The sequence below is a fragment of the Hemitrygon akajei genome, chromosome 16, assembly GCF_048418815.1.
Source record: "Hemitrygon akajei chromosome 16, sHemAka1.3, whole genome shotgun sequence".
Lineage (NCBI taxonomy): Eukaryota > Metazoa > Chordata > Chondrichthyes > Myliobatiformes > Dasyatidae > Hemitrygon > Hemitrygon akajei.
In genome coordinates, this window is record NC_133139.1 from 89,408,098 (window position 1) to 89,424,052 (window position 15,955).

Below are 15,955 nucleotides of genomic sequence, written 5' to 3' on the forward strand. Positions count from 1 at the left end.
AGACCTCTCATCACAGAAAGGAGGGGGAAAGAGACCAGAATATGTCCTAATTGTGTAGCTGATGTCAGTTTCAGTTTGATTATTCCCCTGTAAAGAACCTCAAAGCATTTTGCTAGGTAGCAGTGTTATAGTAATGAACTCTCAGGAGACAATCTGATCTGTGAGCTGTTCCCAGGAGAGACCAGGATCACGTGCAGCTGGCAGATCATCCACTCAGTGCAAGACACCCTTTGGTCTTCCTAAGACTTGTTGGTCTGACAGCACATCAAGATGTCTGTGGAGGAATGCGATGGGCACAGACTGTGGGAATACACGCAGGGGGATGCACTGAAGCTTGGCACAGCCTCTGCAAGGACTTGGTGGGGGAAGGACCACAGTATAGGGTACTTCCACTAGTGAAGAGGGAGGGGTCATGTTGAATGAGAAGGCTCCTCAATTATTGCAGTGGTGGACCACGTCAGAGGCAACAGTTCTATTGATTTTGAACAGAACTGAAAGCACTGACTATGGATATAAAAATGAAAGACACTGGTTTATTTTTGTGAGTAATTTTTATTATGATTAAAGTTTATTTTGATATAAAAAATGGAAGCTGTCAACATTTTAGAGCATATTACATTCCAAAATTTTAATCATATATGAGTAGGCAAAGCCCTTGTCTTCTGTACTTCCAGATGTACAACTATGGTGTGTTCCATTTGTCTGGTGGTCATTCACTCACCTTTTAGTGACCACAGTTCCTAATAGGCTTAGCATCAAAATTGACTAATGTGAAAGTATATCTATAACCCCGAAGTCTTTATGAATTTATACCTCTGTAAAACATAATGTGGCAAAATGGAATCTGTGTGATCCCAGAGTGTTTTGTTGGGGTGTTGATTTGTTTGGAAGCTTGCAGTGTATGTGTTTTATGGCATGGCTTAAAGCAGAGACCTGCATACTTACAAGACCTAGCTTAACAGTACATGATGCTTTGGAATGTGGTGGTGAGTAACTGGAGGATAGTTTGAGTACACTCTTCTATTAAAGGACAGCTCTGATAAAAAAGATTGTTCACAACATGCAATGTTTCAATGCAGCTCGGAGAGAATGCGGCAGTGGGAGATTTCGAAGAATGGCAGCTGTAAATGTAATCTATGCGGAGGATGAAGAGTTTAAATACAGAAGGTGGATAGGTGCCAGGTGCAGGATGCTTTGAAATGTAGACGGTGGATTGGAGCCAGGTACGGGAGATTTTGAGATTGTTCACTTTGTGAAGTGAATAAATAATCAGAACTCCTTTAGTGTGTTTGGAACGTGTAGGTGTGCCAAGGAGTTTAACAGAGCTGTTTTGAAGTTCAAAGTAAATTTATTATCAAAGTACATATACGCTATGATATTTTACCTTGAGATTAATTTTCATACAATAGAATTTTACAAAAAAGCTATACCGGAACAGCAGCAAGGTTACAGCAACCAGCAACATGGGTTCAATTCCCACCACTCCCTCTAAAGAGTTTGTGCATTCTTCCCACGACTGTGTGAGTTTGCTTCAAGTATTCCGGTTTCCTCCCATATTCCAAAGGCTTGTGGGTTGGTTGGTTAATTGGGTGTAATTGGGGCAGTGTGGAGTCTGATACTGTGCTGTCTCTCTAAGTAAGAAGTAAAAGACAAACAACCAATGTTCAAAGCACAAACTGTGCAAACAAGTATACTGAGAACCTGAGTTATAAAGAGTCATTGGGAACGAGTCTGTAGGTTGTAGAATTAATTGAGAGTAGTGGTGAATGTAGTTATCTGTGCTAGTTCAGAAGGCTGATAGTTGCAGGGTAGTAACTATTCCTGAAACTAATGGGTTAAATGCATCTCTGGGGTTCATTGAGTGGTAAAATGCATTTGGTTGTACTGGAGTACAGGAAGGAGGAAGTTTGGCTTGCGAATGTGTAGTTTAGATAAATTGGTGAATTGGTTTATTACTGTCTCCTGTACTGAGGTACAGGGAGAAACTTTGATTTGCACTCCATCCACACAGATCATTTCATCACATCAGTTCATGGAGGAATTACAAGGGAAGACAGTAACAGAATGCACAATACAATGTAGACTTACAGAGAAAGTGCAGTGAAATCAGACAGTAAGGCCTTTCCAGCCCTGCTTAACAATTCACCTATTTAACCCCAGCCTAATCACAGAATAACTAATTAACATAATAACTGGTATGACTTTGGACTGTGGGAGGAAACCGGAGTACACAGAGGCTGGAGGAAATCCATGCGGTCACAGTGCAAACTCCTTACAGAGGGCTTCAGAACGATCACTGAATTCTGATGCCTTGAGCTGTAATGGCATTGCACTAACCACTATGGCACCGTACACCTTAATGTACTCAGGAGAACTGTCTAAACCCAAAACAAATTGGTAGAGAAGGAGGAAGAAATAATACATTAAAGAAAGAAGGACATGTATTTCCATAGCAACTTTCAAAATATCTAAAAACATTTAACCATCAATAAGGTACTTTTATTTGAACATATTTATTGCTACGGCAACAAAAGTATCACTGACATTTTGTACCAAGTGCACTTCCACAAAAGACCATGTGAATAAACAGTGCTGTTTACATTTATCTAAAAGTGACAATAGCCTCACGGGTTATCATTCTATCAAAGTGATGGCATTTCCCACAGATCTGCACTCCCTCAGTTCAGCACCGGAGCATTAGAGATCTTCTCTGTGGAATGGGGTATAGATCCAGAACCAGAACCGTCTGCCCAGCCCAGGGAGAATCGAAACCACTGAGCCATGGCTGAGATGTGACTACCAATCAGCTGAGAAAAACTGGACATGAAAGAGGAAGAGCTTGCAAGTGACTGCAATCTGGAATGAAGATCATTGTGTTAAATCAATAACAGCTCAAGAAGAAAATCCTTTCACCAGAGGACAAAGAAACTAGATTTGAATTTGCTACAGAATGGGGGCTAATATTACTGAAACACCCAAGATACTAAGGGTAGATGTTGAGATGTTTCCTCTAGTGGAAGAGCCTTAAATTGGAGGCATGGTTATAAGATTAGAGATTGTGCGATAAGTTGTGCAGAGAGTGGAGTGTTATGGAGAATGGGTCAACAGGGGCATGAAAGGGGAAGGAAAATTGGGGTATCTAGGGTGTTGGGAACTGGCACAAGCAAGGGAATGAAGCCTGGAGCCAATCACATTGAATGGTGTGGTAGGCTTGAGGGGCTGAGTGGCTTACTCCCACACTTATTTTCTTAAATTCTTATGTAAATGACATTTAAAAATGCTTGCAACACAAACAAAACACTGGAGGAACTCAGCAGGCCAGGCAGAATCTATGGAAATCAATGATTTCGGCCAAGGCCCATCATCATGACTGGAAAGGAAGGAGGAAAAAGCCAGAAAAAGTTCATGTAGTTCCCCAATATGAAAGACTACCTGATTGATGCACATTATGAGGATTGGGTCTCATGCACTATTTGCCTGGTCATCTATAGGATGGTGCCATGTTTAGGGAAGATATTAACTTGGGCTGGTGAGTTCATTTGGGTTGAATTGGTAACTTGAGGTTCACTTGAGTGGGATGGGATAGGGTTGAAGCTAATGGATTGAGATAAGAATTCTAAGTTGGAATGGATTGAATTGGGAAAAGATGAGTAGACATGGATTGAGTAGAGATAGAATGAGTTGAATTGGGATGGCGTTGAGTTGGGATATGGTTGAGTTGGGTTACGGTTGAGTTGAGTTGAGTTGGGATACGGTTGAGTTGAGTTGGGTTGGGTTACGGTTGAGTTGAGTTGGGTTACGGTTGAGTTGAGTTGGGTTGGGATATGGTTGAGCTGGGGTAAATGCAATAAGGCAAAGGACCCAATTATTTGCTATGTAACTCGATGAATAGGGGTGGGAAAAGTTAGGGTGGCTGCAACTAGGATAGAATGTGACGAGAGAAACTGAACTGAGTTGAATTTAGTAAATTGGATTGATGTGAGTTAAATTTGGTTAGCTTGATTGAAGTGTAATACATGAAAGCTCAACACACAGAACTTCTGTCACAGAACCAATGCGCAATGTGAGCTTGTTTGTACTTTTAAGACAGGTTTTGTGAAATTCATTCTGTGATTTTCTCACAGATCCATTGGAGTTCTATGGAGCATTTATTGTCATTCCACTGTCCTTTAGCATCAAGGTGGGCACAGTCCTCGTTCTGGAAGGCATCGTTGGGCTCGTCAATAGCCCAGAAACTTGAAACAAAAAAAAGTTGCAGAGTTACTAATTGGCCTGATACAGAAAATTGCCTTGGAAGTAATTCATTTGTAGAGGTCACCATGGTGATCATATACAAAACAAATATACAGAAAAGTAAAATCAGAAGAGTACAAGTACTGGAAATACAAACGTTTGTACATACAGGTTGATTAGATAGTATCTGCAGAAAGAGAAGCACAGTTAACATTACAGGTTGAAGAAACTTTGTCAGACTGGGAGAGTTGGTTTAGGTTGCAGAGAGGGAGAAGACAAATAAGCTAAGGAAAGGAATTATTCTCAGACAGGGGCTCAACCCTACCCACCATTGAGGACATCTTCAAGAGGTGGTGCCTCAAGAAGAGGCCATTATGAAGGTCCTTTACTATCTGGGACAAGGCTTCTTCTCATCAGGAAGGAAACACAGGAGACTGAAGCCACACACTCAACGATTTAGGAAAAGCATCTACCCCTCCACCATCAGGTTTGTGGCTGGCCCATGAAACTATAAACACTAGCTCACTGTTCCTTCACTTCTGAATGGTTTATTTAATTTTGTGATTTATGGCAATTTTATGGTAATTTTATCTTATTTATGTACTTTAATTTTAGGGTTTATGCCTTTGCACTGTACTACTGCTGGGTTGAGAGGAATAATAAATCAGATGATAATGCTGAATAGCCCAATACTGTTGATATATCTTATGGTCTAAAGTCTCAGTCTGAACATCTGAATATTTAATGAAGGTTATCTTTTTTCTCTTTGCACAATAAATATAAGTAGAGCAGTGGAAAGGGTGAGCAGTTTCAAATTCCTGGGAGTCAACATCTCCAAAGATCTATCCTGGGCCCAACAAATTGATGCAGGTACAAAGAAGGCACTCCAGTGGCTATATTTTATTAAGAGTTTGAGGAGATTTGGTATGTCACCAAAAACTAACGCATTTCCATAGATGTACTGTGGAGATCATTCTAACTGGTGGCGTCACTGTCTGGTGTGGAGGGGCCCCTGTACAGAATCGGAGAAAGCTGCAGAGGGTTGCAAACATAGCCAGTTCCATCACAAGCACTAGCCTCCCCACCATTGAGGAGATCTTCAAAAGGCGATGCTTCAAAACAGGTGGCATTCATCATTAAAGACTCACATCACCCAGGCCATGCCCTCGTCTCATTACTACAATCAGAGAAGAGGTACAGGAGCCAAATGACACACACTCAACATTTTCAGAACAGTTTCTTCCCCTCCACCATCAGATTTCTGAATGGAAGGCGAACCAACCCATGACTACCATAATTCTCTTTTCACTCTACTAATATATATATATATATATATTTTAACCCCATCTTGTCCATTTATGGCTTGTTCCAGTAGCCAATTTCTCACCAGATGGTCCCAGTTCCCCAACCATTGGTGCCAACCTTGTTAATCTGGGTGATTCTGAACTGGCATGCCTCTTCTTGTTCTTGTTGCTGTCTGGAGGTTTTTGTGGGCAGATGTAGTGGAAGCATGAGGGGTCCAGCCCAAGACCCCCACTGGGCCGCCACCAACAGGACTCGAAGCCTGGACCACCCTGCCATGGAGCCTGGATGGTTCCCGGTGTTGGCCTCTGAAGCATCTAGACTGAAACTTGAATTGGCAAGGCCTAAAAGGCTACCGACGCACTTAATGTGGGTAAATGGGATTAGAGTGGGCATGTTTTGTGCTGGACAAATCGATTACTCTATATCTGACTCTTTATTGGGGGAAGGACAAAAAAAAAAGTTCTGAACAGACGTCCATCTGCACACTTCACATCCATCAGGAGCATTACCTTTACAAGGATGTTGCCTGGACTTGAGCACCTCAGTTACAGGTAAAGTTTTAATAATTTAGGACTTTATTCCCAGGACCATAGGAGATTTGATCAAGGTACAGTATACAAAATGATGACGGGTGCAGAAAGGATTAATGTAAGTAAGTTTTTTTCCCCACTCAGTTGGGTGAGACTGGAACTTGAGGTCATGGCTTAAGAGTGAAAGGTGAAATATTTAAGGGTACCTTGGGAAACTTCTTCACTCAGAGGGTGGTGAGAGTGTAATACGAGCTGGCAGTGGAAGTCGTGCATTGGAGGGGGAGGAACGTACCCATTCACAAGAGGTCCATGCTCCTTGAGAGGACACACGTCAACAAGTTATGGTTATGAGGAAGCTCAACAGGCAGATGAGGAGAATATTCACGTGCTCGTAGAGGAAACAGAAGTCACCCGATATAAAAATAACATTCACTAATAAATCAAAGTAAGCCTAATGTTTGATATTATTCATTGATTAATTTCATCACTGGCATGCGGTATTGATGCAAAGTCAACACTTATTACCTGTCCATCATTTCATTTTATTTTATCTTTTATTGAGATACAACTCAGAGTAGGCCTTTCTGGGCCTTCAAGCTGTGCTGCCCAGTAATCCCCAATTTAATCATTTACAATGGCCAATTAGCCTACCATCTGGTACACCTTTGAATGTGGGAGGAAACCAGAGCTCAGGGAGAAAACCCATGCAGTTGTGGGAAGAACATACAGATTCCCCCTTCAGGCAGTGGTGGGAACTGAACCTAAGTCGCCTGTACTGTAAAGTGCGCCGCCCCTAATAATGCCCCATTGGGCTTGTTTCAGAGGACAGTTGAATCATCTCAGGGGATAGTTCAGGGCAGTCAGATATCAGAATTGGTTTGGATGGCATACAGTATCTCCTTCCTGAAGATGTGATTTTCTTTCGGTAAGATGGTGGCTTCTATGGGGCCAACCATAAGGTGGTATTGTCTTTTTTAAAATGTATTTTTAAATGTATTTTTTATGATCGCAAGACCCTGCTGGACATTAAGAATTTAAAGTATTGCAGGTCTACCCCATCAGCAAGTTGCTTGTTGCCATAGAAACTGAAGGAGCTGGAGAGACATTGGGGTCAGTGGGTGTGGCAGTCTAACAGCGAGCGATTGTCTTTGTTGGTTTTCTGGTGATCGCAAAACTGTTGGACATTGGTAATGTGGGATACTGCAAGTCCAGATACCTGGTTTATAAGCGAGTGGCGGGGGAGCTGTGTGATCTCGGTCATTACAAGGACTAGGCCCCAAGCTGCAGTATCACCTGCTTGCAGCTGTCCAGGAGAGAGCTATCAGAGTCAGTGCCAGCCCTGCCCTCAGTTCTCACTCTATTCAACTGCAGACTGCTACAATATTCATGGATTCAGGGACTTGGACCATATTCTTTTTTTCATGTGACTGTCCAGTACTGCTAACTTATACGTGCTATATGTACCTTATGCTGTGCAGACAGTGGAGGAGCTGTGTGGCCTTGTTTGTGGCGTTGCCGGTTTGTAACTGTCCAGGAGAGAGGCGTCGTGCTGCTTTCCAGTGTTTGCTCAGCAGAAGACAAGCTGTATTGTGTTTGATTGCAGACTTCTACAATGTTCGTGGATTTAGGGACTTGGACTATATTGTTTTCTGTGTGACTGAATTGTAGTGCTATCTTGTATGTGCTTGTGCTGTGTGTGACTGTTGGTATTGTGTTTTGCATCTTGGCCCTGGAGTAATGCTATTTGGTTTGTTTGAATTCAATAGTGTTCATATAGTTGAATGATAATCAAATTTGAAATTGAACTTTGAGAACCTCATAGTTCCATGCTTGCTGTAAGAATATTTTACAAGGCTGAGTTCATTCACTTAACTGTAGTAAAATTCTGTTAATCTGGAATGCACCGGTGCTGAACCAGCAGATTTTACAGTGTTGTTCTTATGGGTACTCAGCACATTTTTATTCCATTCTTTTTTATGTAGCATTTCAGGGGACCTGCTAAGTGTAAAGAGAGTGTGGGAAAGAGAACTAGGTGATTGTAAAGGACATGTGAGAACTGGGGCACAATGAGTAGATGGAGAATGTGTTGAATATCACTTGGTGACCAGTGCTGCACCATTAGGATTTTCCAAAGCTTGGATAACAGATTGTTGGAGTTTCACTACCATCAATTTTCATTGATGCACCATCGAAAGCATCTTATTCGGATGTGTCATGGCTTAGTATGACAACTGCTCCACTCGAGACCAGGAAACTGCACAGAGCTGTGGACACAGCTCATTGGTGGGTGCCTTGGGAAAACTGCCAGCGTAATCAAAGACGCCAGCCACACTGGACGTTCTCTCTGCTCCTCCCTCCTGCCTATTGATCGGAATAAAGAAATGCCTGAAAGCAGGTATCACTGGGCTCAAGGAGAGTTTCTGCCCCACTCTCATAAAACTATTGAATGCTTCCCTGGTACGATAACAGTCAGAATCAGGTTTAATATCACCGGCATATGATTTCAGGTTTCAATATCCATTCAGAAATTGGCTGGTAGAGGGGAAGAAGCTGTTCCTGAATTATTGAGTGTGTGCCTTCAGGCTTCTGTACCTCCTCCCTGATGGTAGCAATGAGAAGAGGGCATGTCCTGGGTGATGGTGGGGATTCCTTACTGATGGACATTGCCTTTCTGAGATTGCTCCGTGAAGATGCCCTGGATGCTGGGGAGGCCAGAGCCCATGATGGAGCTGGCTAATTTTACAACTCTCAGCAGCTTATTTTGATCCTGTGGAGTAGCCCTCCCCCAGTTTCCATACCAGATGATGATACAGCCAGTTAAAATGCTTCCACAGTAGATCTGCAGACATACCAAATCTCCTCAAAATCCTAATGAAATATAGATGGATTTTTCACCTCACCATCTACCTCATTTGTGATTTTGCAGCAGATTACCTGCCTGTACTGCAATTTCTTCCTACTGCCACATTTTATTCTGCACTCTTTTACCTTGTAGTCTCCCAGTGCACCATTGTAAAGAATAGATCCACATGAACAGTACACAAGAGAAGTTTTTCACTGTACCTCAGTACATGTGACAATAATAAACCCATTTAACGTTTTACTAACAGTACCCAGCTGCCAGTTTGGGATATGAACTGCTGACTTTGAATCTTCAGTTTACTATGGAAAGAGGCAAGAATGTGAATGTGAAATTAGGTATTGGAGGTATCAGTGGAGACCGATATCATGGATAAATGCAAGGGAAGATGGATAAGTACGAGGAAGAAAGGAATAGAAAAGTGTTTTTTTTTTAAAACAGGGAAAGGGAGAAGGGCTATTGGGCTGACTAGCTCATTTTGGTGAAGAACTTCTGCGTACCATAAACATGAGAGATTCTGCAGCTGCTGGACATCCCAATGTACGAAGTACAGAGAAGCCAGAGTTTCATGGCTGACCAACTCTCCTAGCTGAAAGTGGGAGGCAAGTTAGAAATGATTGAATTTAAAAGAAATGCATGGAAGTATAAATTGAGGACATGCTGTAAGGGGAGACAACACCAGATTGGTGGCCAAGGGTTCTGAGGATCCAAACTGAGCAAGTCTCAAGGCACCTTGCATGGTGGAATCGATCACTCAAACACTTTCCCTCCACTACAGAGAGTGGAGATCATCGGGCAAGGGAATTCCCAGCTCTTGTACAAGAAAGTGCACTGTGTTTATCTCCGTATAATTATCCATCACATGGGGAAATCATCACAAGGACCTTCAAGACAATGACCATCTTCTGGTAATCTACTGTAACATTCATCGTCTCAGCAACTGATCAATATCGTGTTAGATTTATCACTTCAGCAAAGCATGCATTTGTGTATATATGTAGACCCAAGGAGAAGGAGGAGGGGACGACCCAGGTGGAAGTAATGAGCAGGTGAGAAGAATCTGTGTACCATACAAAAAGTACCATCAATGGTTGCAGAGAGACTTACTGTGGTGTTGAATCATAGCTTGTGCCATCTTCCCACTGCCAATTTTTTTCCATGGCAGAGTCCGACAAGCCAATCCAGTACATTGTGGATACCGATATTTTTTTAATAAATGTCTGTAAAAATATTAAACAAGACAGGAAGTGAACAAAAATGCCCTTGAGTTGATGTTGCATCTTTACTGCTCTTGGGTTGTGGAATCTGATGGAAGAGGAGCATTGCCCATGGGACTGAGTGACACTAAGCACAGGAGTAGGTGACTCTGACAGGAAGTAATAAAATGAGAAAGTAACCCTAGGCAAGAGGCAGCACCAGGGCGTACAACAGCGCAGTAGGACAGTGACCGTGTTAGTGTAGGTATGAGCTGTTGAGTCAAGCTTAAAGTGGCACTGCATGGGGAGGATGAAAAATGCTGAGTGGCTGAGGGTCTGTGGAGAGGACTGGTAAACATAATGCACAAAGTTTACCAGATAGAACACCATTAGAACAATAAAAGAGTCTAATTTAGTGCAATGCAGTCATAGTGTTGCTAAACTGTAGTGATCAGGGTTTTTGCCTTTTGAGAGGTTGAAGGGAAGCAGCTGCTCTTGAACTTGGCGGTATGGAGCTCCAGGCTTCTGTACCTCCTGCTAAATGGTAGCTGTGAGAAGATGGCCTGGCCTGCATGGTGGGGGTTATTGATGATGGATTTTGTCTTTATGAGGCAATGCCTCCAATAGATACTACTGATGGTTGGCAGGGATGTGCCCATGATGTATTGGGCAGAGTCCACTACTCTCTGCAAATTATGGTTCTGAACATTCAAATTGTTGTACCAGACCAGGATGCAACAATACATATGATCACTGTGCTTTGTCACCAAAACAAAACACTGACAGATTTAAATGTCCTATCTGTAATGGAGGGAAGCACCCCTCCATTACACATTTGGTATGTCGCCAAAGACACTCGCAAATTTCTACAGATGTACTTTGGAGAGCATTGTAACTAACTGCATCACTGTTTGGTATGGGGGAGTGGGGCAGAGCTACTGCACAGGATCAAAGCAAGCCTCAGGGCTGTAAACTCAGACAGCTCCCTTAGGGTCACTAGCCTCCATAGTATCTGGAGTATCTTCAAGGAGCGGTGCCTCAAAAAAGCAGCATCCATCATTGAGGACCGCCGTCACCCAGGTCTGTTCTCATTGTTGCCGTCAGGGAGGAGGTACAGAAGCCAGAAGGCACACACTCAATGATTCACAAACAGCTTCTTCCCCTCTGCCATCAGATTTCTGAATGGACACTGAACCCATGAACACTACCTCACTACTTTTTTATTTCCATTTTTGCACTTCTTATTTAACTATTATATACAATTATTATAATAGACATTTCCTGTAATTCACCGTTTTTTCTCAATTATATGTTGCATTGGACTGCTGTTGCAAAGCGAATACGTTTCATGACATAGGCTGCTGATATTAAAGCTGATTCTGCTCCCTTGCAGCACCTTTCACAATTTCTCACGACTCCTGTACACCTGCCCACACTGCAATATAGAGAATTTATGTACAATTCATGCTCAAGTTATTTTTTTCCTTGTGAAGGTTCTTGCGTGCCTGCGATGCTGCTGCAGGTACATTCTTTATCGCACCCGTGTGTAAATGAAGATTCGGATTAGATGAGATTCATTTCTCACACGCCCATCAAAATATACAGTGAAATAAGTTGTTTGCATCAACGAGCAACACGGTCTGAAGGTGTGTTGTCCGCAGCCTGCAAGTGTCACCCCGCTTCCGGTGTCGATATAATACCGCCAATATCTTAAAAGCCACACGTCTTGGGAATGTAGGATGCAACTGCAGCAGTCACAGGAAGACAACAATGGGATTGAACCTAGGTTGCTCACTCTGCGATATGTTACACCATTGTGCCACTTTCCTGTACCTACGCAATGACCTTGACACTTACTTGCTCTGAAACGCTGTTGATCGCAAGCAGATGTGAATCCAGCATGGAACACCTTTGTTTCGCAAAGTGCCAGTTGCCTGAACTGGTGGAGAAGTAGTAACACGACTGGTTGAACCTTACCCAGTTTCCAGGACATGGGGTCAAAGAACAATCTAGAGAGAGAGAGGAGGGGATTCAGAGCTACTAAAAAATCATTTACATTTACTGTACATGGTTGAATAGAAGTTTTTTTTAAAAGTCTGGGACACCCAGTGTCCAGTTTATTAGCCACCTCCTACACCTAATAAAGTGATAACTGAGTGTATGTTTGTGGTCTTCTGCAACTGTAGCCCATCTCCTTCTAGGTTCGGCGTGTTACGTATTCGGAGATGCTCTTTAGCACTCCACTGTTGTAACGTGTGGTTATCTGAGTTGCTGTCACCTTCCCGTCAGCTTGAACCAGTCTGGCCATTCTCCTCTGGCCTCTCTCACTAGTAAGGCATTTTCACCCACAGAACTGCCACTCACTCAATTTCTTTTGTTTCTCACACCATTCTCTGTAAACTCTAGAGACTGTGTGTGAAAATCCCAGGAGGTCAGCAGTTTCTGAGATACTCCAATCTGACACCAACAATCATTCCACGGCCGAAGTCACTTAGATCACATTTCTTCCCCATTCTGGTGTTTGGTCTGAACAACAACAGAACCTCATGATCACGTCTGCATGCTTTTATGCACTGAGTTACTGCCACGTGATTGGCTGATTAGATATTTGCATTTATGAGCAGTTGTACCTAATAAAGGGACCACTGAGTGGAATAGTTTAAAATGATCAAAGATTGGACAGAGTACTCACAGAGCAATTATTTATTACTGCAGAGTCTAGCACAAAGGATACAGTTTGTGTGTGTGACCATCCTGTCATTAAACAGGCTGTGGGAATTCACTCAGAGTGTGAACTAAATGCATTGTTGATACTCAAAGAAAGGGTTGTGTTAAATTGGAGGGAATATTCACAGACAATGGGAACAAAGTGAAGCTGTACCGGTGACAACCAAGGTTCAAAATTAGTCGATGGATCAGAGTGTTCATACTTACTGATTTTCAGCTTGGAGAGCTTCTTGGCCATGATGCTCTGGGTTCTCTGCAATTCAGACACTGAGAAGCAAATACGGATCAAACATTAGCAAGTGGAGATGATCTGATCTTTGTCTCAGGATCTTGGATGTGCTGTTACAGAAGTTTAGTTTGAACAGGCAGTGGGAATTCACCCAAACTAACTCATGGTGTGGAACTGATCCAACTGTTGGCACACATAAAGGTGGGGGCTAATGGTAAGTTGGAGAGGATGTTCACAGATAAGTTACTGACTTCACTTACTTACTGCCCGTCTCGCCACTGGTGTTTACGATGGCGATGAATATCTTCTGTCTGTATAGAGGATTCTTTATTGCTGTTTCTGTAACAATTTTTCAAAATCCAGTCAGGGTTGTTAACCCTCAGCTGAACCTCCAAACCAGGAGGACCGATGGACCACTCTTAGTCTGGCCTCTACCCTTTGACCTGTTTGGCATGGGTGACCCTACCAAGAACCAAAGCAAAAAGCCCTGACTCCAGCCAATATAGCTCTCTGGGTCATTGAGGCACGCAAGCCTCCAAACCCTACCACAAGGTTGTGGTGCTCTTGGAGGATGCTATTCTCTATTTAAGTTGTGCAGCCTCTGTTATAGTTGCTTTTATAAAGAACAACCAGGAACAGGCCATTCAGCCCATCTGGTGATCACCTAGATAATACTTGCACAAGAAATTTGTCCTGCTATAATTGACTCTCCCAACTCCAACCCCATGCACAGCAGCCAATCTCATTCTCCTTCTCTCTTACATCTGCATACGCCCCTCCCCCTCTAATACATCATGTGGTTCGGTGGGCCCCACTCTCTCCTCTGAAAGGTTGTGGACAGCTGGATACAAAATTTTATACTGACACCAGGTGAGGAACGGAGAGAGTGGTGCATGGTTGGAGATGCAATCTCTCATCTGTTCCCAGCAGGGTGTATGATACTATAATCTAGCAGAACGGAGGAGTTCTTACAGGAACTCCTTGACCAATATTTATCCTTCACTCCTTATCATCGAGGATCAAGGATCAGCTTTATTCGTCATGTACACTTACACGTATTAGGAATTTGCTGTGGTACTTTGGTGCAACATGCAACAAAACACAACAACGTTCAACAACTCTAAAGAATAAAGAGGTTAAATTATGGACAAGACATAAAATGTACATAAATACCAGCATGTACTCACGATGTAAACAGCATATTAAAAAAACTGGTTTAACGTGTTTACAGTGCTGTGACTGGGGTAATAGATAGAGGGGGTTGTGGGGGGTACCAACTAGAATGATCGATCAGATTAACTGCCCGGGAAAAACACTATAAAGTGGCGTGAGGTTTTCTTACATTCTATGGGATCTTGCTGTGCACAAAGAAGCCACTCCATTCCCTAAACAGCAACAGTGATCACAATTCCAGGTTGCTGTGAAGTGCTTGGTGGTATCTCGAAAGGGAACAACTGTCAAGGAGTTGAGGGCTTGGCTCAGCCCATTGTGGGAACGATCCTCAAGTTCAGATTCAGATCCAAGTCCAATTGTCATTCAACCACACGCATGCCTACAGCTAAATGAAACAGCATTCCTCTGGGGCCACAGTACAAAACACAGTACACACACTCACAGATAGCACACCAGATACAGTTACAATCCAGCACAGTGTCACAGAAACAATATTAGCACAAGTCCCTGAGCGGCCTGGCCTGAAGATTGGATCTTGTCCTGGAATGGCCACACATCTTCTATCAGTACCTCTTGCTGCTCAAAAAAGCAAAGATCTACCCTTCCTAGACATTTTCTCTACTCCCCTTTCCAACAGGCAGAAAACACAAAAGGCTGTAAACGTGTACCAGCAGGGTCAAGGACTGCTTCTACTCCACTGTTATAAAACTTACGATAAGCTCACAAACCACCCTGATATGACACTGAACCGATTGTCTCCCCACACCGGCGGGCGGGCGGGTAGGCGGGTGGTTGGGAGAATAAAGTGAGAAACTGGGCGGTGATGATGGCAAAGGTAAGTGGCTGCAGAAGAAGGAATCTGATAAGAGATGAAGTTGACCAGAGGAGAAAGGGAAAGAGGGAAGTGATGGGCAAGTGAGAAGCTCATGCCAGCAAGTTTGAGGCTACCCAGATGGTTTATGAAGTGTTGCTCCTCCAGTCTGAGTGGCCTCATCGAGGTAGTGGAGGAAATCATGGACAGACATGTCAGAATGGGAATGGGAAGTCAAATTAAAATGGGTGATCATTGGGAATTGCTGTCCTTTGGGACAGAGGGAGCGAAGGTGTTTGATGAAGCAGACCCCAAATCTATGATTTTCAAGGCCTGCCTTCTCTTTTACAGACACTTCGAGGAGTGTCTGGGGATAAGCTGTCAGAAGTTTTGGCAAACTCACCGTTGCTTTTGAGCTGAGAATTTTCCATCATTAATTTATCCTGTAGTTCCTTCACTTCGCTGTAAATCGCTGAGACTGTGTGACAGAAGACAACATAGAGTGAGTCGCACTATTGTTTACTGAGACCGTCATTATGTGTATGAAGATCCTCAATTGGCCAAATCCTCAGCTGTATGATGTACTGTATGTGTGCACTTGTCCCTTGCAACTCTTTTGTAAACTCCACTGGCTGTGGTTTTACCTCACTAACTCCTATTCACCCACCCACACTTCATCAGGGACCAGGGAATTCCATGAAAACGATCACAGGAGTGAAAGGGTTAATGGATCAGGTGAAGGTGGGATGGTTTGTATCTGACCTGGAGGGGGTCTAATATCCCTGTTAGGTTTCCTAGTATTGCACTGTTTTAAACTAAGAGTTGCAGGGAGATGGGAACCAGAGTGCCAGAGCAGATAATGGAGTGGTTGTGGAGAAAGTTGTTAAGCCT

General features: G+C 43.1%; 1 protein-coding gene across 1 annotated transcript in view; it reads right to left on the reverse strand.

The window, feature by feature from the left end:
- Positions 1-624: 624 nt before the first annotated feature.
- LOC140740282 (uncharacterized) overlaps positions 625-15,955 on the reverse strand; it is a 30,128-nt gene continuing 14,797 nt past the window's right edge. Inside the window, exons 5-9 of the mRNA XM_073069415.1 lie at positions 15,468-15,542; positions 13,059-13,118; positions 11,982-12,133; positions 10,036-10,148; positions 625-4,235 (exon numbers count right to left, since the gene is read on the reverse strand). Of these exons, the coding sequence (XP_072925516.1) occupies positions 4,103-4,235; positions 10,036-10,148; positions 11,982-12,133; positions 13,059-13,118; positions 15,468-15,542 (533 nt within the window). The 3' untranslated portion in view covers positions 625-4,102. The remainder of the gene's footprint in view (positions 4,236-10,035; positions 10,149-11,981; positions 12,134-13,058; positions 13,119-15,467; positions 15,543-15,955) is intronic.